The sequence below is a fragment of the Calonectris borealis genome, chromosome 3, assembly GCF_964195595.1.
Source record: "Calonectris borealis chromosome 3, bCalBor7.hap1.2, whole genome shotgun sequence".
NCBI classification, from domain to species: Eukaryota; Metazoa; Chordata; class Aves; order Procellariiformes; family Procellariidae; genus Calonectris; species Calonectris borealis.
The window spans coordinates 29,184,561-29,207,108 of NC_134314.1; the positions used below are offsets into that span (position 1 = coordinate 29,184,561).

The 22,548-nt window shown below is 35.7% G+C and overlaps 1 protein-coding gene across 2 annotated transcripts in view; it reads right to left on the reverse strand.

Moving 5' to 3' along the window:
• Positions 1-12,056: 12,056 nt before the first annotated feature.
• Positions 12,057-22,548, reverse strand: part of KHDRBS2 (KH RNA binding domain containing, signal transduction associated 2) — a 373,561-nt gene continuing 363,069 nt past the window's right edge. The window contains exons 9-10 of one of the 2 annotated variants that reach the window (XR_012672902.1): positions 14,059-14,232; positions 12,057-12,108 (exon numbers count right to left, since the gene is read on the reverse strand). Coding sequence is in view for 1 of the 2 variants with exons in the window: in XM_075145263.1 (XP_075001364.1) it covers positions 14,135-14,232 (98 nt within the window). In the remaining variant the exon portion in view is untranslated. Of the gene's footprint in view, positions 12,109-13,143; positions 14,233-22,548 lie in introns of those variants that run through there. The other variant, XM_075145263.1, reaches the window with a different exon arrangement.

Below are 22,548 nucleotides of genomic sequence, written 5' to 3' on the forward strand. Positions count from 1 at the left end.
ATCGCGCCTACCCTTCATATACTGAGCATGACGTCACATGGTATGGAATACCCCATTGGCCAGCTGGGCTGGCTGTCCTGATTATGTTCCCTCCCATCTTGTGTACCTAGCTCAGTCAGTAGGCACGGGAGTTGTCCTTGGACTAGGAGGGCACTTAGCAACAACTGAAAACATCAGTGTGTTATCAACATTCTCCTCATATACTAAATCCAAAACACAGCACTAGGAAGAAATTTAACCCTATCCCAGCCGAAACCGGAACACCTTCTCTCCACAAGACCTAATTCATTCTGGATATGAGATTAAATTAAATATTTGTATCTGTCTTGAACACTAGTGGTATGACTCTTTTTTGTTTACTGTTTTCCATCCAAATGTCCGCTGGTGTAGATTTATTTACTTCCAGGTTTTCATTGTCCATAGTTTATAGCAACAATGCTACAGTAACTGAACCTTATAAACATTAATAAGGGTATGTTCACAACTTATGTAGATACCAAGATTTTTCTAGATGAACAGATGGAGAGCAGAGCAAAAAACCCCAGAATCTGCAAAATTTGGTTTTAACATGACCATCTTAATGAGTTAACTCATCCCAAGGGGAGATGATTTCTCCAAATTTTTGGCATTTAAAAAAACTATTTCTGTGTTCAACATATTGCACAAATATAGTTTGATTATTTTTATGTTACTTTTGAGAAAGATGATTAAATATTTTATTTCTTTACCACAGAAAGAGAGCATAAGAACTTAGATACATTATCAAACTATCCTGTCTCAAAGTAACATGCATCATAGGTATCCGTGTATGAGCTCTCTTCCAATGGCAAACATAAGGTGAACCAGTTTAAAATAATCCTATTTTTTGCAGACTGAGGTAAGCTGAATTATCTCACATTTGACAGAAACTAAAAATATATAGACAAATACCTCAGCTCACCTGATAGACTGGAATGTCACTGTAAGTCTGAGTGCTGACATGTCCTAGAGGGGGTGGTAATGGCAGGTCCAGAACTCAGGGCTGTGGAGAGTCCCCACCTGAGGCTCAGTCCTTCAGATCCCACTGATTTATTGCAAATGATGTTGAACACTCTCAATTCCCTGAACACCATTCAAAAGGTACAGTACTTCCCTCAGGGCTCCAAAAATCTGAAAATCAAGACAAAGCTGGGCAGACATATTCAATGAAGAACACAAAATTAGTTGTCACATTAATATTTTAGCTTAAATGGCTTATGTAGATTCACACAGCATCTCTGTGACACAGCGTTAGTCTGGATGACAGAAAACCCTTGGAAGACACTACCTTGCAAATTCTGCAAGCTATGAGATAAAGCAGTTACAAAAACTAACAACATAATTTGCTACACAGTTCTGACACGCTTCCGTTCCTGCAAGAAACACAAGTAGAATGGAAGAGCGTGTGATCATCTGCTTAGGGTCTCTAAAATAATGAATGTGCACAACAGAGCAAAAATGAGGAAAGGGGACAAACTAAATACTGGCATGTTTAGTTTTGAAATTTGTTTTATCTTTTTGAACTTTTTCTTTTTTTTAAAGTTACTATATGGAACTTCACTGATATCATTCTAGCTCAGCTTTCTCGTTTAACTTCTTTCTTTTTATAATGCTACAAATTTATGTAGTGCTGCCTTCAATACCTTTTCTCTACCTGCAGTCATCTGCTTGAGATGAAGGCTCATGGTCCATGCACAGTAGTATGAGTATACTTTTATCAATATAATAAAAAAGGAGATTTGTGGCAGTGAATTTTATGAACACCAACACTCTTTATGCAGATAATACAGCAGAGTAATTATACTCATCCTGAGTTCTTCTGAGTGCTTGTATGGATGCGAATGGGAACTTGTGAGAACAGGTTGGATTGGAGTTGTGTTTCATTTCTTGATAATATTAACATAATCAGGTCTATGAGAGACTAATTAAAATCAGTTCTTATTAAAATCAATGGATTGAGAGAAAATTTGAAGATTTAGGCTAAAGAGGGAGGTCTTTTTTTAAATGCGTTCATTAGTCTCTTCAACCAGCCAACAGAGAGAAGGTACATCCAGACAGTGTTTTAGAGTACCTGGCTTAGGTACTCTGGATTATTTTCTGTAAGCAAAGACCACTCCACTGAATGTATATGTACCCTAGGTCCCTGTAGTGGCAAAAGCTAGGTATTTGAAGCTAGGTGATGAATGTGCTCAGTATTTCCCCAAATGCTACACTAAGGTAACTTCACATAAAAGGAAAAAATTCTGATCTGTGGGGTAGGGGAATATAGACATTTTCGTATAGCTTCTAGCAAGTTTACTGACTTGGCAAAAAGCAACTTTTTGGATGTCTAATGATATTCTCCAAAAGAAACAGATTTTCACGAAAGCATCAAAAAATAATTTCTGCGACCCTCAGGAGAATTCCCCCTACCAAAAGCAAGTTCCTGTTACAAATTGCAGGAACCCTCAATTTGCACACTGTGTAAACCCTTCCATAAACTTGGAGACATTTTTCTATGATGGAAAGCATTAGGTAGGTATAAATGTCAGGCTTGCAAAAGAAATGGTGAAAGTAAGCCAAGTGCTCTGAAATTAGATAAATATGAATTACAGGCCACTGAAACCCTAATTCAGCTCCTTTCATGTATACATTTGATGTAGTCTTTACAATGGTTGAGTTAATTTTTTTTTCTGGCTGATTTCATGCATAAGAAAGGGCACTGAAAGAACAGCTATTCAGGATTTCTTTTATCCTCATTATTCAATGTGTTATTCCTTTATTAATTTGCTTAACTCTATTCAAATCCTTAATTTTTCTTGACAAAATTATGGATTTCACGGTTGGCTTTCTGTGCTACCTGTTGCTATGGTATGTGAATACCTCATAAGTATGACTAATTTTTATTATTATGTTTCTGAGTTAAAATAAACCATTCATCACTGTTACATAACCTGTGAAACCCAAGGCTTGATTTTTTAAATACCTAACCTTAAACAGCACTTCGCATAGTCAGGCACAACTCCTGATGACGCCACTTGCAATCCTGATGAAAATCAGATCCTGGGATTTTCTGTAAGACCTCAAGACAACGAGAAATACAGCATCAGCGGGCTTTTACTTTGAGCAATTTGCCTGCCCTCACACAAAACTCTGTTGGTAGAGATGCTGAAGGAGAATATTATCCATTCCTCTGTTTTAGTCAAACTCAGCTGTTTGGTCATGAAACTCCCTTCACTCTTCTTGTAGCTCAAATCACTGGACAGACCCCAGCACCACCCCAGCTGGTGGCTCTGCGGGTAAGAGCCTGTTTGGGCACACAGCCCTTACACATTACCACAGCTGTCTATTTGCACATTAGGCAAGACAGTAGAGTTAAAAATATGGGCACTGGGAAGACAAGTCTGAGATAGGATCATTCTGGAGTTGTTTAATTTGCTAATACAGCTAGAGCTTCTACTTGTTCTACATATTTCTCCTGACTCCTCCACCATGCACCCCAAGCATCCATTTCTGGATCTGATAGAAAAAAGATACTGGTCAGGATAGATTCATAGTCTGACAAAGGCAGGCAGTTCTTATACAATCATGCATGAAAAACCAGCACTAAAGTGTAGTGCAACACATATTCTACAATATAATTTCATAGACATTTGCTGATAAAAGAGGGACTCATTATTTTGTAAATGAACAAAATCTTGTATTTTTCTGTATTTTTTTGGCATTTTGGCCAAAATCCTTGGATTGAGCAGATACCCATCATGGAAAGTTTAATTTGAAGTGGACACAGTTGCATTTATAGAAAGTACTGGTGATCTTAATGGTAGATAGTATTACCAGCCCTGCCAATAGTACATTTACAAAATAAATGCGACAAATGGAGGCATGACAGATTAAAGTTATATAGTTTATTTTGGAGTTCTGTATTGTATCTGTGAGAGCTGTGAATGAGAATGAGTCATCCAAATAAGTCCAGATGAAGCACCTGGTATAAAAATGATTTTATATTAAAAAATCAAAACTGTTTTCTAGATCCTTAAATATATTCTTAGGATTATTTTTGGTTGACTATTTATTACAAAGCCAGGTGTCTTATTTCCATTAATCTAGCTAAGTAGACTCCAAAGTAGGAAAAAAAAAACAACTATGAGTTTAAAATTATCCCTAAAATGATCTAAAATAGAACTTCTGTTATTTCTAGAATTGTCAGCGCTATGTTTAACAATATGTAGGTTTTTAGGGTCCAATCCTATTGTGCTCAGTGCTATGGGGAAGGCATTGAGTATTATCAGGAGTCTCAAGCCCTTATCAGTGGTTAGAGACATTATTTCTTGTTCATCAAAGACGTACAGCATGAGAAACTTACCATGGCAACAGGTGATGCAGATATAGAAAACTGCAGCTATAAAGCAAATGGAAAAAGATAATAATAACAGGCTTCTTCAATGTAAATTTTGCATATGTATATATGCTCACTACATGCACACATTCTGCTAGCTACTTCATCCAGCTGCCTAGTAAAGCTCAGCAGGCTTCAAGTGGCAATAGTATATCTGCACTGTGGACGAGAGAGTTCAGTTCTCAAAACAAATCACAGCTCCGAATACATCCTGTGTTTCATTTCCTGATGCAACTTCTTACCCTCACCTGCTGCTTTGTTAATTACGCTTTATTACATCTCTTTGACCTGCTGAGTGACCTTAGCCAAATCTTCCAGCCTCACTGTTTTTCTAATTCTCCATTACAAGGCGGAGATTAAAATACGTGCTTCCTTCAGTAAGCATTTTGAATCCTATGCAGCAATTTTTTTTAAGTTCTGTAGGTGCTATTCAAGCTTTATAAGAGCTATGCAGATTTCTTGGTGTTACAATAACAGATAGCTGTCTTCCTTTCTTTCAGATGAGCACTAGATTCCCTGAAGCACGTATCCCACTGGCCTTCACAGTCTACTGGGCTATTTTTGCCTCAGATTTGCAAACCAGTTCAGTAATACCGTCATTAAAGACTATGTAAAGAAAAGTATTGTGCCTCCTTCAGAAAGTTATCTGTTCATTCTCACTCCATGAAAATAAAAAGTGGTGACTACTATAAATGGATGAACTTGGTTGCCAAGTTGAGAGTTGGAGTGAGTGACAGTCCCAAGCAAGTACCTTCAACTAAGTATTTTTCTTGCATATGGGAAAATTAGTTTTAATGTTATAAAAAGTAGAATCTTGATGTTGGTTCTGTAACTGAAGTACTCTTCCTGGGTCAAGGTTATTTCACACTGCCCAGTAAGCAGGACATTGGCTGGAATGACACAATCCAGTCCTTAACAGATTCATGTTCTGTTTGAATTTAATTAAATTATAAAAATGACTGCAGATCAAATTTTGAATTTCATATTCCCTTTTCATTCCTTGATGTCAGCATGGATTTTTAGTGAATGAAACCTGACTAAGATCTGCAAGATTGAATTCTCCATCAAAAAGCTACTTTACTTAACTGGAATCCAACATAATAGAGCATTCCTGTATCTCTACATCATGGATTCTAATAGAGATATTTTAAAAGTATATAATGCTCAAAATACCATACAGAATAAGAAAAAGAACCCTATCAATTTTAAATACTATGGGAATACTAAGCTGAAGTCCTATATTATCAGAGATTAGCAGCATTTCATTTGAACGAGAGTGTCCTTAATTATCTTGTCAGCTAAAGTAGGTATATGAACAATTATGTTCTTCTGGGAAGAAGAGGAAAAAAAGGAAAAAAAAAAAAAGGAAAAAGAAAGAAGAAGCTGCATGGGCAGCTTCTCCACTGAATTTTGCCAGTGGTTGTACAGGATTGTTATAAAGTTCAAGAAGAAATACAATGAGTAGTTAGCTGAGCAATGAATACGGAGTCATAAGTGAATATAGTAAATCATGATACAAAATATCTGCACATTTTGTTCTGTTTATTGTGCACAAGTAAAGTAAAAAAACCCACCCAGAATGCTAAGAAGTCATGAATGAGCAGCTCAGCAGTTTGCACCTCTGACTTGTTAGTGGTAACACAGTGTGAAGGTCCTGTAACGCAAGGGCATATAACAAAGGTATTCACTGTTTTCCTGTGAGTAAGCCATCCGTCATCAGCTAATGCATCCAGCATGGCAAGAACAGTGCCAGACATGATATAAGCAGCTACTCTCACACTTTATAATAACACTATATAATAAGAAAGTATACTTCAATTAAATCAATAGGGTACAGCAGCAACACGAAGAAACACGAAACATTGTTTTCAGAATTCTATTCTTATCAGAGCACTCAAGCATTTCCACTATCCTACTTGTATACCCAAATGTTGCTAAAAGATATCAGAAATTTCTGACCGTTTCTATACAGCATCTTAAAAATTCTTTGGGCATACACAGGATTTACAAAATCAAGTACACAGGCTTTTCTTTCATTTTTTTTTCCTTTTACTATGTGAATGATGACCTATATGATTACAGCATGGGTGTGATCTTCCTCCAAGAAACCTTCCTTCTGATTTACAGATTTGAAATATGAAACCCTGAAATTGCTTTCTCAATAAATCTTCCTATTCTCTGGTAAAGCATCCTAGATTTCAAAGTTAATTCAATTATCTCAGGAAAAGAGGCATTTGTGGCTTTCAATGAGTACTAAACACAGCCCTTTATTAGGATTTATATAAGGAAAACAAACCTTTAAAACAGTGACATGTTTTTAGTAGAAGTTTAGAAATCTGCATTTCTTATGCTTAAGTTGACAGAGATTGCTTCTGTTTGAGAATGAAAACTTTGTTCCAGATATGCATGATTTAGAGATGTATTTCAACAGTTTTAAAATGTTCTGCTGAGCTATAATATAAATTACTTAGTCAACCAGAGATCATGAAAGGACAGAAAATCTTTCCTGTACTCACACTGGGAGCCACCGTTTGTCTTTAGATTCCACTGTTTCAGAAAATAAATACTGTATACAGCATGTCTTCACTAAAAGATATCAGCATATTCATGAGCAAAGCTCATAATTTGTCTAATAACTACGTAGATCAGCAAATCTTTCAGAGGGAATAACTTTCTTTAATGTCTCCAAATGAATGTTAGCATCTAACCTACAGGACCAGAAACAAAACCAATTGAAGAAAAAGGAAAGGCTTAGTGATTTCAAAGGTTTCAGTCAGGTCCCAATGAACAATAATAATGACTAGAAAAATGTAATTAGCTAACAACAGAGTGGAAGATGGTGATCATCTTTGAAGCCGTAATTGATCTAAGAAAGTTACCTGTGTGCCTTTTCTGTCTCCATAGACCAATACAGTAAAATGGATAACGTGATACTTTTTTTGATAACTCTTGGGTTCTAATAACTGATGGAGGTCACAGAGTGCATCTAAGTTTTTAATGGAGGACAAAAAACTTCAGAAGACATTAGACTTGTTTTTCTGATTAGCATTCAAATATTTTTCAGTTTTTCCTGTGGTTTTACTTATTAATTACGGCTCTTTTTGTACTTTGGTTAATCTGTTGACAACAGAGGACGACTTGAAATAGGAACAAAAATGATCCTCATTTTTTTATATCTTTAATTACAGCCAGCCTTTTCAATTTTTTGTAAGCTAAAACAGTTGCTTTTTTTTGATAAAAACTTTGTAATCTCTTAGTAAAATTAATTTTTTTTTTATTCCTACCTTGATAAAATGCATCCACAAATAAACTCTGCCCTCCTGAACCCTAAAAATATGTATGTTCTGATATAGGGATAAGTGGGTTCATTGTCACGTAGGATGAATTTATAACCTATTCTATGATTCTGACTGTATGAATATTTTTCCCAAACTACTTCATCTTGCAATCTTGAGCCATTTACTGGAGCATTATAAAAAGATTCAGGTAATACTTACAGAAAAAAAATACTATTTTCTTTAATATCTTTGCTAGAAAGTTGTTAGTAAATAGATTCTGTAGGGAGATTATAATTTTGTTTAGATTTGGTATTTGTTTCACATTATTACAGGAAAACAATTTTTCTGTCAAGATATGTAGCTGCTTAGGAAGTTCAGGTAGAGTTTCTCAGTTATCTTTTCATTGTAGATAATATTTTTCCATAAAAGAAAGGAAATGTGCCAGTAAACTTTACAGGGTATGGAGTGTCTTTAAGTAGGTTGTATGGAGAACACTGATGTCCAGTGCTGTCCCTATTTAATTTTTATACAATCTTGACTTAACTTGCTTCTGCAAGTTTATGGAAAACTTTCTAGGACTTCCCTTTCTTAATGAATCATATTATTCTTTCAGATGTTAACAAAGACTTTTTCTCTCTGATGTTTAGCTTATTCTATGACTCTCCTTCACCATCATTTATAATTTTGTAACTGCTTTATTTGACTCTTGCAAAACTTTGGATTTCTTAGAAAGACAGTACACAAAACAACACTCCTACTGTGAAACATGAAGGAAATACATCACTAATGTAGACTAAATTGGTTTATATTTGAACACAAATATATTTATTGGTTTATATTTGAACACAATACATCACTCACTTAGTTGTTCTTGGTTTTAACCTTCAGATAATAATCCTGGATGATATTTCATGAGGACTACCATAAATCCATATTATCATGATAAAATGTTAAGCCTTTTAACTGATGCACTCAATATGTTCATTATCCTGATTCTAACAGTAATTTGGTTGCTTTACTAAATTCCAGATACTCAGCTCAGTACCTCAGTCCTGGCTGCGGTCTGGCAGCTCCCTAGCTGCCTAGCTGTCTGGAGACATAGACTCTTCCAGCCTGCTGTGCTTAGTGACCAGGTCTGCACACCCTTTCCTTCAGAGCTACCATAGACACAGTGATCTGTTTTACATGTACTCACTCACTTTCACTAACATCAGTGTTACTTGGTTTAGAAGTCAGCACATGTTCAAGTACAACGAAGTAATTATTGCTGGGTTATAGACTGAATGGGGCACGTGCAGTAAGGAATATCTCCTAGCTTTATGGCTATAGCTCCATTATTCTGAATGGAGGTTGAGGACCTCATTGAGCTAGAAAAACATTGCCAATATCCTTTGAGGTGAGGTCAGGTATACTGTACTTCCTAAGGATCTTCATTTATTCATATGAAGATTTAAGATCTTCCTGTTTAAACAGTAAGAGAAGCTAGAAAAGGAAAGAAAATAGTTACATGGTGCTACTTCATTTCCTGATAAAGGTTGCTACTCTAGGAATATCTAATTTTTTGAGTTAGAATGGCTCTTGAATATATGTAACAAGTCTGCTAGACAAAACAGTCCAGTAGTGCAATTTTTCCTCATCTCTTAGTTTTCCAGGAGCTTGTCCCTGGTGGTGCAGCTCTGTGGGTTCTGCTCCAGCAGGTGACTATGCCCTCAGCCCTTGACGCCTTCTTCCTACTCTGTTTCTAGCTGGACTTGAAAATTGCTCCCTCCTCCCAGACTAAATTTCCAGCAAGTGAAGCTGTGTCAGTATGACATAGGAAGCTACAGATTCTATCACTGTGCCATGCGCTCCACTATCTGATCACCATTTCAACAACGCGGACTGTCAAATGTTGCATAACCCATCTCCAGAAATCATCAGTTTTGAAACTGGCTCATTGATTCTATTCATAAAAATACTTTTTGGAATGTGCATTTATAATGCGATAGTGTACCTATTTAGGGTAATAAGGGTTTTCACCCAGGAGTGCATATATTACCTACTATCGCATGAAAACAGAGAATTTTTCAAAGTACACAGCTCCATTTTAAAAAGAAGACAATGACAAGAATATTTAGCTTGATGCAGCAGAGACACAATTAAGAATATTTTAGCGCAATTCTGTAAAATAATATATTTTCCTGTTTTAAGTACTGAAAATTATAATGCACTACTTTCTTTTAAAGATCAAACTGTTCTATAGTTGAGGTCAACCTGGACAAAAAAAATCTTAGAAATCTTTTAACAGAAATTTTGATTTTTCAACTCTGGTTCTCTTTTCCCGTGTTTTTTTACTCATTGTTTTGATATTTTATACTAGTTTTTCTTCCTAGGACAAACAAAACTACTTGGTATGTGAATTCATCCAAAGAAAATGTTTGGTTGGTGACAAGTGTCTTGGAATTATCTGTAGCACAAGTGAAGATCTGTGTTTTCTGATAATGCATGTAAGTTTTCAGGACCTCAGAATTATGGCTGACCTGACTGGTGGATATCTGGAATTCATCACAGCTTGTCATGGAAGACCTAAAGATGACTGTTAACTAGAATAACCAGACTCTCTTTTACTCTTCCACAAATTAGGAAGGTGGATTTTTTTATTAAGACATAGTTGATTAACTGTAAGACTTCTTCAGAAACTAACGTGAAATATACTTTGTAGTTAGCACAGAACAGCACATGCAGTCATGGGTAATTTTTCATACTAATTTCCTGAAAATCAATGGAACAAATGTTTGCGTAAACAGTTGCTTGCACTGACTTACTAACCTACTTTTTCTAAATAATTCTTGTATAAGACTATTTCACAATGCACCGTTTTACTGACATATTCTGCATTTTTTTTAATCTACACAAACAATGGCTGTAAAGTGGACTGTGACACAATAATATTAAAGGACACTGGTCTGCTATAAAGCTGTATTTATGGGAGTCCATCCTCAAGGAGTTCACACTAGTCACCCTCACATAAAAATCTGATGCACAAGTGAGAAACTAATTTTATGTACTTTGCCCTGGATCCCACTTACATCAAGTGTGACCTGCTCACAGTTTTGTGTCATTAATCATTTCAGTAAGGCATATAAGCATTTCCTGAAATACTTATATAGTAAAATCTATAATGTGTAATAATCTATAATCACAGTTATACCAGTACAGAACTGTATTTATAGCAGTGGTGTGTGTTTTTCTTATCTGTATAGGTATAACAGGTACTGACTGAAGCACATTTGTATAACTATATGCAGGGTGGGTAGATGGAAGCTTTTTACTATAGTAGTACACTCACACTGACGTGACTGTAATACGCAGACAAATCTTAATGCTGTGTTATATCACTTTGGCCTGTAGAGTGGTTGTAGCACATAAATCAAACCATAAAGGTTTGAGGCAACCCTTTGGAGAGGAAAATTAAGCCCTTTATATCTTGTTATACAACACAACCTGTGGTTTGCAGGTAACTGTTGAATGCACTGATAGCTGGAAAACATTAAATCAGCCAGACCACAATCATGGGAAAAGATGCCAGAGTAATAAATGTGTCTGGGATTGTGTATTTGGTACGCAACATCATCAGTTTTGTTTATTAACTCTTATCTAGTTTAACAATCATGAGAGAGGAAGAGAATTTGTACTTTTTGTATGGTGATTAGGTTGACACTTCAGAGTGAGTGGATGAAGTCGTATCTGAGCTGAATTTTTTTTTATGTTTTGAGCAATGACATTTGTTTTCAATCAAAAATCTCATATAATCTGAAGTCTATGTAAGCCATTTATCCAACATACACCTTTATGTTTAAATGTATTTAACAGAGAAATATAGAAAGTTATGGCTTGATCCATGCCATTGCATGGTAATACCATTAATGTCTCTGCCGTTCTAAAGCATAAAAAAAAAAACCCTACTGAGCAAAAGAATAAATAACAAACTTTCTGTCTCTTTATAGATACTTTTGTCATAGGAAGAAATAATAAATATTTTGAGAAGCAAAGGTAAGCCAGTATTGTATTTTTCTATGTCATGTGACTAGTTTGTTTCCAAAATGTAGGTATGCTTTTATGTTTTTAGCAGGAGCCGTTATAAAGTATACCATCTTAATATTTACCATTAAAAGGCTAGATGACAAGACTTCTTTTATTTAAATGAAGGGTATCATACCATATAAAAGCGAATGTTTTGATTGCCATTATACCATAATCACTATGCTGCTATGCAAAGAAACATTGCTGGAAGGAATTATTTATTTTAAAACTCTAGCTGAAACGTTTGTGTGTGTTATTGAAAACAAATGCACCGATAAAATAGGAAATAGGAAAAACCCCTGAGATGCGGCAGAGCTTACCTGATCACTTCTCAGCAGATCTGCTGCTTAGCTGTCCAGTGCCTGCGAGTCCCTGAAATAGTGAGACAGAATAAACTCAATGTAACCATCATGTAGCCTACTAAATTCACTTTAACACTTCAAACGACAAAACATACGCTTCATAAACTATTCAAAAAGAGTTAGCATGCAACTCCAGCTGCAAAAGATTTTGTTCACAAACTGAACAGCAATAGGCCTGTACTTTATTCTCATCAAAAAAGTAAACCAATCACATTGACAAAAAGCCACTGTAAACAAAAAGACTGTATTTAAAGGATTAACAGTTTTGGCATCCCTACCATCAAGTCTTCTGTTCTTTTTTTTTCTTTTTTTCATCAGAATTTAGGTTATATATTTGTTGTTAGCAAGAGTTGCATTACTATTATTGTTAATTTTAGTTCTGTTTATTACCTTGAGGGTTATATATTGTACAATAATTTTGTTGTCACTAGTTAATGTTAATTAGTTGTTTTAATAGCCTATATACCTATTTGTTATCTTTTGGTAGGTTTACTTTTTTAACTATCAGTAACTTAATAACTGAGAATATTTAACATTACTGTTGCATACTCAAAATTACAGAGTTACTATTAGTGTTACCTGTTTAACGTTTAGTCATCCTTTGAGTCCTGCGACATATTTCCTTAATAATCATCAGCCATCAAGTCTGATAGTCTCAAAAGAAATATCAGCCCTCTAAACTGCCTTCAAGGGCGGTGATATTTAGCACTGAAAATTACAAATAAAGTTTTTGAAGTTGAGTACCAACAACTGGGCAGTGACACTGATGATTTGTTTATCAAGACAAATTGTTATATACTACGAAAAATGCAGTCAACGCACTCTTCTGAGTGAAAACAAATAGGTGAATCTATGCAATGCTTACATGTTGAATGGGATATTTAATGTGCGGGGAAACTCAAAGGTTGAAGAACTAGCATTTAGACAGTCTAACAGTGGTAAGTGGTAATCTTACCTCTTTAAACTCCATTACATTCTCACGAGAGACATGCTAATACAAACAAGTCAATCAGAGTTTGTGTTTAGCAAGATCAAGCTTAGAGGATAGTTTAAAATCCATTTATTGTTCTAAAGCATTTTTTTCCATTAACATGTTATACATTAGTGGATACTAACCATGATTCATGTAACAGTTTAGTTTGTTAACTTTTAAATTATTTAACAACCAGAAGTTATTAATACAACTTTTAAAGTCTTACACAAAAAATCTTAAAACAGGCTTGGGTTCATTTTTGTAATTTTTATATAAAAAACATTTTAGGCATCTCTTGAAAAAGAAATAAAGCAGGCATTTAAAGCTAGAAAACAAGTAATTCCAAATTTAGTTTGTTACAAAAGGTTTCAGCTTTATTGACAAATTATGGCAAACATATTTGACAAAATTATGGTTTCCTATTTAGAGAAGCTTACACATGGAACTTTATGTGATTTTTTTTAACAAATACAGGTTAAAACACTGAACAAATTCAGTTAGCTACATACATACAGTAGCTGCTTGTTTTCAACCCCATTAAAACAGCATTTAAAATTAAATTTACAAACTTAATATCGAACATCTTAATCTAAACTAACATATATTAAAAAAGACAGGTTAAAACATCTTATCTACAGCTTGATTATTGTCTGGTTCAAAAAAAAAAAAGGAAAAAAAAGAATCTCATTACAGTCTTTCAGCAACCCTAAACAAAAACTAAGCCTTAGCTAGTATGTAGAGAGACTCAAGATCTGTAACAGTGTCATGCTTTTTAAGTTACACACAGCAATGAATACAACCAACAGAACATCATCTTTGAATGGTTTATAGACAATGCTTGCCAAAGGTTTTTTGTCTCTGTTTTTTAAGTCCGTGTTATAAAATAATACTAATGCCAATGTCACTCCAATGTTATAGGAAATACAAGTAGTACATAGGATAATAATGAGCAGTAATCCCTAGGATAGAAAAGAAATGGACTATTACTTGTCTTGTTGCTGTTTATGTGGAGACCACAGGCTATTAATTGTCTTTGAGAAGAGGTCACAGATGAGGAGGACCTTCAATATCTACCATAGGGGTGTTCCCTGTAACCCCCTCTGGCTGACCTTGGAGGTGGTGCCTTTAGGCTGGAACGGGTTGTGGCCCATTCTTCTTGTGCTAAAAACAGAAGAGAAAAACATGTTTGTAAATATCTAAACTTGAAAGAACAAAGTGATGCCACTGCTAATGGCTGTCAAAATTCTCGAGGGTTTTGGCTGAAAAATTTAGAAAAATAAAATGAGGATGGTGTTATGATCCATTTCTTTATCCTCCCACAAAAACGTATGGAAAACTAATCTTCTACTTCTCTACACAGGCAACCTGTCTATCTCAGGATGAAAAAAATCTCACTCCTTCACTTTCAGCAGAGAATGAATACCTGCTATGGTGGCAGTACAGTCAGCTCTGGATAAATCACTGCACTAGTCTGCCAGCTCAGAATTTATTTGATGTTTCAAGCTTCTAGCACTTAAGTTAAAGGACCAATGTGAATAACATTTAATGCAGTTGGTATGTTAATAAGATGAGGAGTTGAATCATGAAAAGATAATAGAAATACATTTGATTTTTTACTTCCATTTGAGACCAAAAGAAAGAAAATAATGGAAGAAAAATAATGTGTAGAAAAGAAGCTACTCCATTAAGCAGAAGAGTTTTGCCAAATAGTTTTTACTTTGCATTATCTTTAGAATACTTTTTCAAGTTTGTGTGAATGAAATATGCTCAGGAAGAATAAGTTAAAAACTGTAAGGCTAGTTCAATTTTTACAAAGCTTCTACAAATACATGGGTTTTTTTCCCCTCCATAGACAAGGTATTTCTGGAAGTTAAGCCTTCCAAAGGAGCAAACAGGAAGCTACTACAGTTGTGGTCCAGCGGTTGAACCCCAAACTTGAACTCTCTCCTAAATCAGCTATTGGATCGTCAAATGATTTCTGGTTTTGTCTTCCACTGAGTTCAACTGATCATACACACAGTGATTAAAATGGAAGTGCAGAAATGATAGTATATCATCTATCTTGTATCACATCATAGTGCAACATTACCCCTTTTACAATCGTCATAGAATACACCTGACATACACATGTTCATGAGAAGTTTCAAAATCTCTACAAACCCCCCAAAGTTATATGATAGTCTGTCTATGTCTTTGTAATAAAATATAGAAGCTATTCAGAAATTAGTGTGGCAAATGTTAGTTATTTTCGTATTGTTTTATTTCATTGGTGATCAGCATGTTTGTATGACAGCTATGCGTAGAATATTAATGTCTGTAAAATATAAAAGTAAGGGTCAAGCCTTCTGATGCTAGGGAAAGAAAGAACACTTCTTAAGGTCCATAAAAAACAGAGATTGAAAAGAGAGGAGTTTAAAAGATTGGAAGGTGACTTGAAGCCAGTGGGAACGGGAAAGGAAGATTCAAATCGATGAAGAAACAGTATACTTGCTGTTGCTATCAAAACAAAACTAATTCATTGGTTTATTAAAATAGATTCTTTTTCCTAAGTCTAAAGTGGGGCTATTTTATTTCATTTATAAATAGGTAACACAGTAAGAAGCTGAACTATCCAGTCTTGAACTACTGCTGAAGATTTAAAACATTTGAGGTCCTTGCCCCATAAATTTAAAAATGCAGTTGAATCTATTTTTTAAGAATGCCTTGATCCATAAAAAAATTTTCAACGGCCTGCTGAAGAAATTAACATTTCAAAACATATTTTCCTTGCTCAGGTCTTGTTTTAGACTTTTGCTACCCCACTCAGCCACCAAGTATTGAAATGAGTACTCCTGACTCAGCATGGTCAATAAAATTCATGTATATGGAAGATAAATGTGAAACTTGCTGAACTCCCAGGTATTAGGGGATAAGCTGTGAGCCAATGTGGGATCATATTAGCCAATTAGCCATGGAGAGCAGGGGCAAAAATATTCGTTGTTCATAGCCAAGAAGAACATATTTTTACTACATTTTCCATGTTACATGCAACTTTCTCATTTATTTTCTAATAAGCCAAGTAGAGATGTTCTTGAGTTCAATCTGATTCCTGGTGTACCTGTAGAGTGAATCCAACCTCAGCTAATTTTTCTTTTTTTCTTGTATTCCATTCCCACTATTGCAAGGAGAGACTGGGCTTTCAGCTCACTGCCAGAAAGCAGTGACGGATTCCTAACTGTTTGAAAGTAGTGTGTCTGTTGCAATTCACTTAAAGCATTGAAGAATTTTGTTCAATTTTTTTAACAGAATGACCTAAACAAGAGAATAGAGCTTTCTATGCAAAATACAATACATAGGCTAGTACATGAGAATATTAAAAATCAAAATTGTACTATTCATACATTTCAATGAAGGCTAACTACATTGCCTTAAATTTAGTCAGCTACTTGATTAATGGAATGATGGCCTTAAACATAAAAAGGAACTGAAAAAATCTTAATCTCCATTAAGATATGTCAAAGATTTTCTTTTATTAAAGCAAGTTTTTAGAGTGACAGCAACATTTTCCTCTCAAGCAGACTTCTTAAATATACCTTCTAGAGCAGAACAAGAGTTCAGTAAAAGCTCCATATTTTGATTGCTTTGGGCTCGGTTGCTACAGACAACTTACTAAAGTTAAATCTTCACTAGTTTATCCTTAAATAGTTTATTCATATAATTTGGTTGTGATGAGCTTAAAATGACAAGACTCCCCAGTAAAACTAATACCTACAAAGGCCTTTGTTTCTCTTCTCCATTTTGATTAATGTGTCTGTTGATAATAATATAGAATTCCAAATATGTGATAGTGATATTGTTGCATAGTACAAGCACAAAAAAAATTGTTTGGATTTTTCTTTTTATATGCATGTGTTAGACTCCAAATTCCAAATGAATTTTTGAGCAATATGGTGACATATTAGCTACATGTATGGAATAGTGTGCTGATGTTACATTTTTGGTTAACTATTTCCAAAACCTTTATAGTACAATATATTTTGCTGTCAGTCATCATACCACACTTTTAGCCCTAACACAGGAAGTATGTGAGTAAATAAGTTTAAAACCCCATCCTCTTAGCAGAAACTTTGCGAAATTGAAATCTTACCCAACATGGATAGGACCACATGCTGTCCACCCACATGGGAAATTGAAGTCACAATTTCTTTCTCTGGCAAGTCAGGAAGTCCTCCGGGGCAAAGGAGAATGAGGTCTCCTGGCCATGGGAGGGAAACTGAACTCTCTTTAAAGGTTGCATGGGTGGAAAAGTACAAAGATACTGATGTTTAGTATGGAAAAGCTCTTGCAGAATAGTTGGGGAGCTTCCTAGTTGAAGAAGGTACACCATGCCTCCATTTCAGGGCAAAGCAAAATGGGTGTGTTCAAATCAACACTGAAGGTAAATTAATGTTTCACCTTGCACTGAAACTAAGAGAGCACTCACATCTTTGGTTACAGTTAAGAGCTGGATTCACAAAACGCCTTTTCAGTTGAGACACAGTCAGTGACTGCATTAGTGCAAATAGTCTATTTTTTAATGCAAAGTAAACCACATTGACTTGAAACAGTGCGCAGGGTCAGACACCATGTTTTACTTGAGAAGCAGTAACCAAAACCTGAGAACTTATGGAATGATATAAACTCCAGCAAACGCTTTACTCTGGCAGTCACCAAGGGAGACACTGGTGACTGGAGATATTGCCAAAGGTGAAGCACCGATTTTTTCCCCAAAAATTACCACAGGGGCAGCACGATTTATACTATGTAGGCATTGCTTGGGGTCAGATTAGTTATTAAAGTGAATTTTGAGTGTGAGTGGTCAGTCGGGCCATTCAATCATAGACCAGATCCAGGCTCATCGGCTGACCAGCAGTGTAGGCACACAAAATATTATCACATATTGGCATAATGTTGAATTGTGAATGGGCCCAAATGCAGCCTGGAGAGGATGCCTATTTCTGTCCTCTTATGTTCTGATGACTTCCATCTGCTTCTCTGGGCACAGGTGTTACTGGCCCACTAACTTCCTCATCTCAGATACTCTTTCACCGAAATCAACTATATTTCCCAAAACCAAGGGGTAAATTTGCCCTTCCAATCACATCAGAGTTGTCAAAGAGTGTTTAAAATTTTGTGATGCAGATTTCTTTTCAGTTTTGGTTTAAGACAGTCAGCCATTAGTAATGTACTGGCTATTCTTCCAGTGTAAATGAAGTATTATATATCTACTGACCTCCTTATAGTCCAAACTTCATTTTAAAAAAGAATAAAAATATTGTTGATGTTAAGAAAGAATTATTCCTTCTGGCCATTCACCTTTGAAGTTTGAAAGTTGCTGCTGCCTATTTTTATATTTTTATAACATTTAAAGGCTTTTAAGACTTTAAAAATTCTCCCTGAATAAATGAAATTCATCATATATGCACTTTCATTTAGTAGGAAAAAACCACAATAGCATCCTTAGAAAATCAGAATACCTGTCATTTTTTTACCTGACTAATTGGAGTATCTAATGTTGCTACAGATCTACAACTGCAAAAAATGACCTATATTCCAAAGACTCCAGGAGTGAGCAGAGATAACAGAAAAAAAGTTTGACTGAACTGAAGCATTTTAGTTAATGAGCCTGTTGTTTTTTAATGGGCATGATTTTATTGTTGGTATCTTGTTTTTGCTAATCACTGCTGACTTTTGTGGCCAGTAAGAAAATAATTAGCTGACTCTAGACTAAAACAGGTATCAAAGATTGCCTTTGTAAAAAGATAATGCTCTATGAAAACAGAAAAATGAAAATATAAACCATAAAAAGCCTACAAAATTCTGCAAGCTATTTCTTCTCTGCAAAATGTCTTCTCTGCAAATATATTTCATTACCTTGTTGCTTTGGGGTGTGAGGGGAAAGCTTGGGGAGGGGGAATATCAGCTGCAGAGCTAAAGTGAGGCTCAGGCTAGCACGTATTAGAAGTGGACATCTCTGGAGAAGATTTGGTGGCAGCTGAGCTTGCTATGGAACAAGAAACATTCCTGTTGCAATTTTTTGGTGCATTTCATTTATTTTCTTTTTCTTTGAGCTGCTCAGGATGTTCTCTTGTTGAATATCAGGGGTTTTATTGTCACACAAAACCAAAGTTTACTGTGGAAAGCTATTGCCTAGAGGGTTGAAGAAGTGGCAGCCAATATGATATAGTCCTAAATCCTCAGGTCTCTCATTCCTACAGGGAATCAGTTTCCATATAGTGAATTTAAAAATCCTGCCTCTGCAGTACGTTTCATTACACCCTTTAAAAATGGCATTTTGCTGTAAATGTGCTGCAGCTTCAATTACCCTTTGCTGAAGTGTCACTGCATTTGCGGAGAGGCCTTGGGGAGAAGTAAGATTTAGATAAAAAAGGAGAAGCTTTATTTATATAAATGAAAATGACTGAAGTAGTAAAAATACTCACTAAATGTACAACACAAAACCAAATCAATTTCTTATTCCCTTCGAGTCCCCTCCCCCACCTCTGGCCTGAAACACCTTCATATAAAGGTGAAACGTACAGTCTTTCTGGCAGTACTCATATAGTAAAAAATGACTTTATATTACCCATTGGAAGAAGCTGTTTTTCCTTGACTAACAGTGTTCCCAAAGTAAATTGCTGCTGCGGCTGTACCAGCTTCTGATACAGAACAAGAACAGAAAAGTAATTTGTGGTACAAGTCTCTTATGCTCTTTTTTCCAGTAATATGGTGGACCTATTTGCTTGATTTCAGACTTTAACAAGGAGGGATGATGGCCGCAACTTATTTATATCTATTTGGTAATACCATCATCAAAATATGAGAGGATGGTTGACAGCTAACAGATCTTGTTGATATTGCATGATACACCCTACTGCATTAACAGGTGAATCCGTAGCCAAAACATAGATGAAAATTTTGGGATTACAGCCTTCAACTGGGAAAACACTGGCCTCTACCACTCATAGAGCAGTAAAAGGATTATATATTTATTGTGGAGAAAGCAAGGTGGAGAAAGCAAGATGATATGGAGCAACACTATAAAGAGTCTCTGAATCACACGATGCCAATAAATTACAAGACGCAGTCACACCAAAAAAAACCCAGCTTATTAGTGTTTTTTTAATTAGGGATTTTTAATGAAGAACAGTATATCTGAATACTAGTAATTAAAGGTTCCTTGATATGCAAAGTTGCTCTTTCGTATCTCAGTTCCAGTACTCCAAGGTAACCTTTTTTGTTTTAGCATCAAGGAGGGCTCCTGAGAATGGAAAGCTCTATCTTCAGGAATAGTCTTAAAGGATTGAAGCCATATAGATTATCTCCGTAGTCACACAGAGATTTGGGTAGCTCATTGGGTAGCAGAAGGGTCAAAAGGCCCTTCAGCCTTTTTGATTCCCAGGCTGAGCTTCATTGTGTTTCAGAACATATGAGAACAGTGGAGTCTGGTCTTTCTCTGCGACCAGAGGTAAGAGCTGTATGTAGCCTTGAGAGAGAAAGGTAATTGGGAGAACTGCTAGCGAGTCTGTGAATCAGTGTGCCCAGGAGCTGAGAGGATGTGCAGGGCGGTCATCGTGCTTGAACGCTGAGTCCTTTTCCTCTTTCTGTCTCCCGCGCAAAGAAACCCTCTGGAGTCCGACCTCCCCGCTCCCTCGGTGATGTCCAGCCTGCCGTCCAGTCCTTCTGCTCTGGCGGGCTCCTCTCACCCCCTGTCCTTTCCACTTCTGACTGTCCCCAGTGCTACCAGGTGTCAAAGACTGTGACTGAAAGGAAATCCAGGCAGCTTAATAACTGAGGGCTGAGGGTCCGATTTTTTCCAGGAATTTGGTGTTATTGCCAACTTGCAACAGCTCTCAGATGTTGCCATTCTCAGCGAAGAAGAAATATTGTATGCTTCGTGTTCAGAAACTAAAAGTATAAGTTATGGCAGCATGACGGAAACATAAGAGAGTTTATAGCTGAGGAATCTGAGTGTGCTTGGGCATGAGGATTGCTTTGGGTGCGGTAACAAGTGTCGTAGCAAATTTTTTGGTAGCTACTTTGTTAAGAAATGTGAAGTCATGGGCACAGGTCTTTCAATTACACTGGATACTTCTTTCAATTTGCTATATGGTCCCTGTGAATCGATATTTGAAGCTCACCTTTAGGATACATAAATTAATTGTTGTTATCACAGGCAATCAGCGCCCTTGGTTTATGATTGATTGAAATTATATGTTAGTATTTTTGCACTGCTTTTTACAATTCTTAGTTGCTGTGTTCGCTGAGTTATATAAATACTTCCAGTTTCTACTACAGATATTATTGATATATTAGCTGAGACTATCTTTAAAGATTATTGTTTGATCAATTGCTAGTAGACTCAGTAGCTCTGATTTACTGTTTAAAAACAGATTAAGTTAGATTTTTTTCTTACTGCAGAGTCAGAATGAAAAACAGGTCATAATATTTTTAACCAGTGAAATCCCTTTGAATGTGGGGTCACTAAGTGGTATCATTTATAACAGAGAGAGATACATATGAAGTTGTTCCTGTCTTACTATTTTACCTATGTAGTATTGAAAGCACAGAAAAATTCATAGTCTCTCTACCCTAAAATTCTACCCCAAGCAGTGGCTATCACCACATGCTTAAACGTATTCGAGTACAAAATTCAAGAAAACCACGTATTCAGGGCACTTTTTTCTACTCTTCAGTCAGCGTTCTGCAAACTTGTCATGGAATTTTCCAGCATGGAATAAAACTCTTTCACAAATGCAAAGAGGGCAACCATACAAGTAATTAAAAAGCAGATCATATTAACAGATGCTTTAAAATTAAAAAATACATATTAACAGCATGTGATTTGCATATGAATATGTTATTTCCTAATAATTTTACATTTATATTCATTGCTTATTCCATGTAATAATAAAGACCTGATCTCTTCTCCTTCCTGGTAACTTATTTAACATCTGAATATTGCCCACAATTTTTGGGCACAATTTTATTTATCTCTGATCAATTATTTTGGGACAGGTGGCCAGTAAGAGATAAAAAGAGCTATTCTGTTTAGATAGTTAACAGCAATTAAGATAATGGTTTAATTTGATTTGCCATTTAGCTTTCAGTGCTATTAGAAACATAGAAGCTGCTTTTAATTCAGAATAAAATAGTTTTCTTTCCTATGAGGAAAAAAATTTCTACCTTCTTTGCAAGGTCATTATACTGCATACATTTGGAGAGAGCACACTGCACTAGAGATGGAGCGTAAGTGAAATTCGGTGATTACTAGCTCTACTCCTTGTTTGCTCAGTGACCTTGGATAATTGTTTAATATTTTGTGGTATGGCTTCCTCACGGGTAGAATGAGACAGGAATACCTACCTCCCTGGGGTGTTCTGAGATGTAATTAACTGCCTGAGCCGTAAGAGAAAAGTGTTATAGATGTGATGAGCAGAAGACCCAATAGAAACCAGA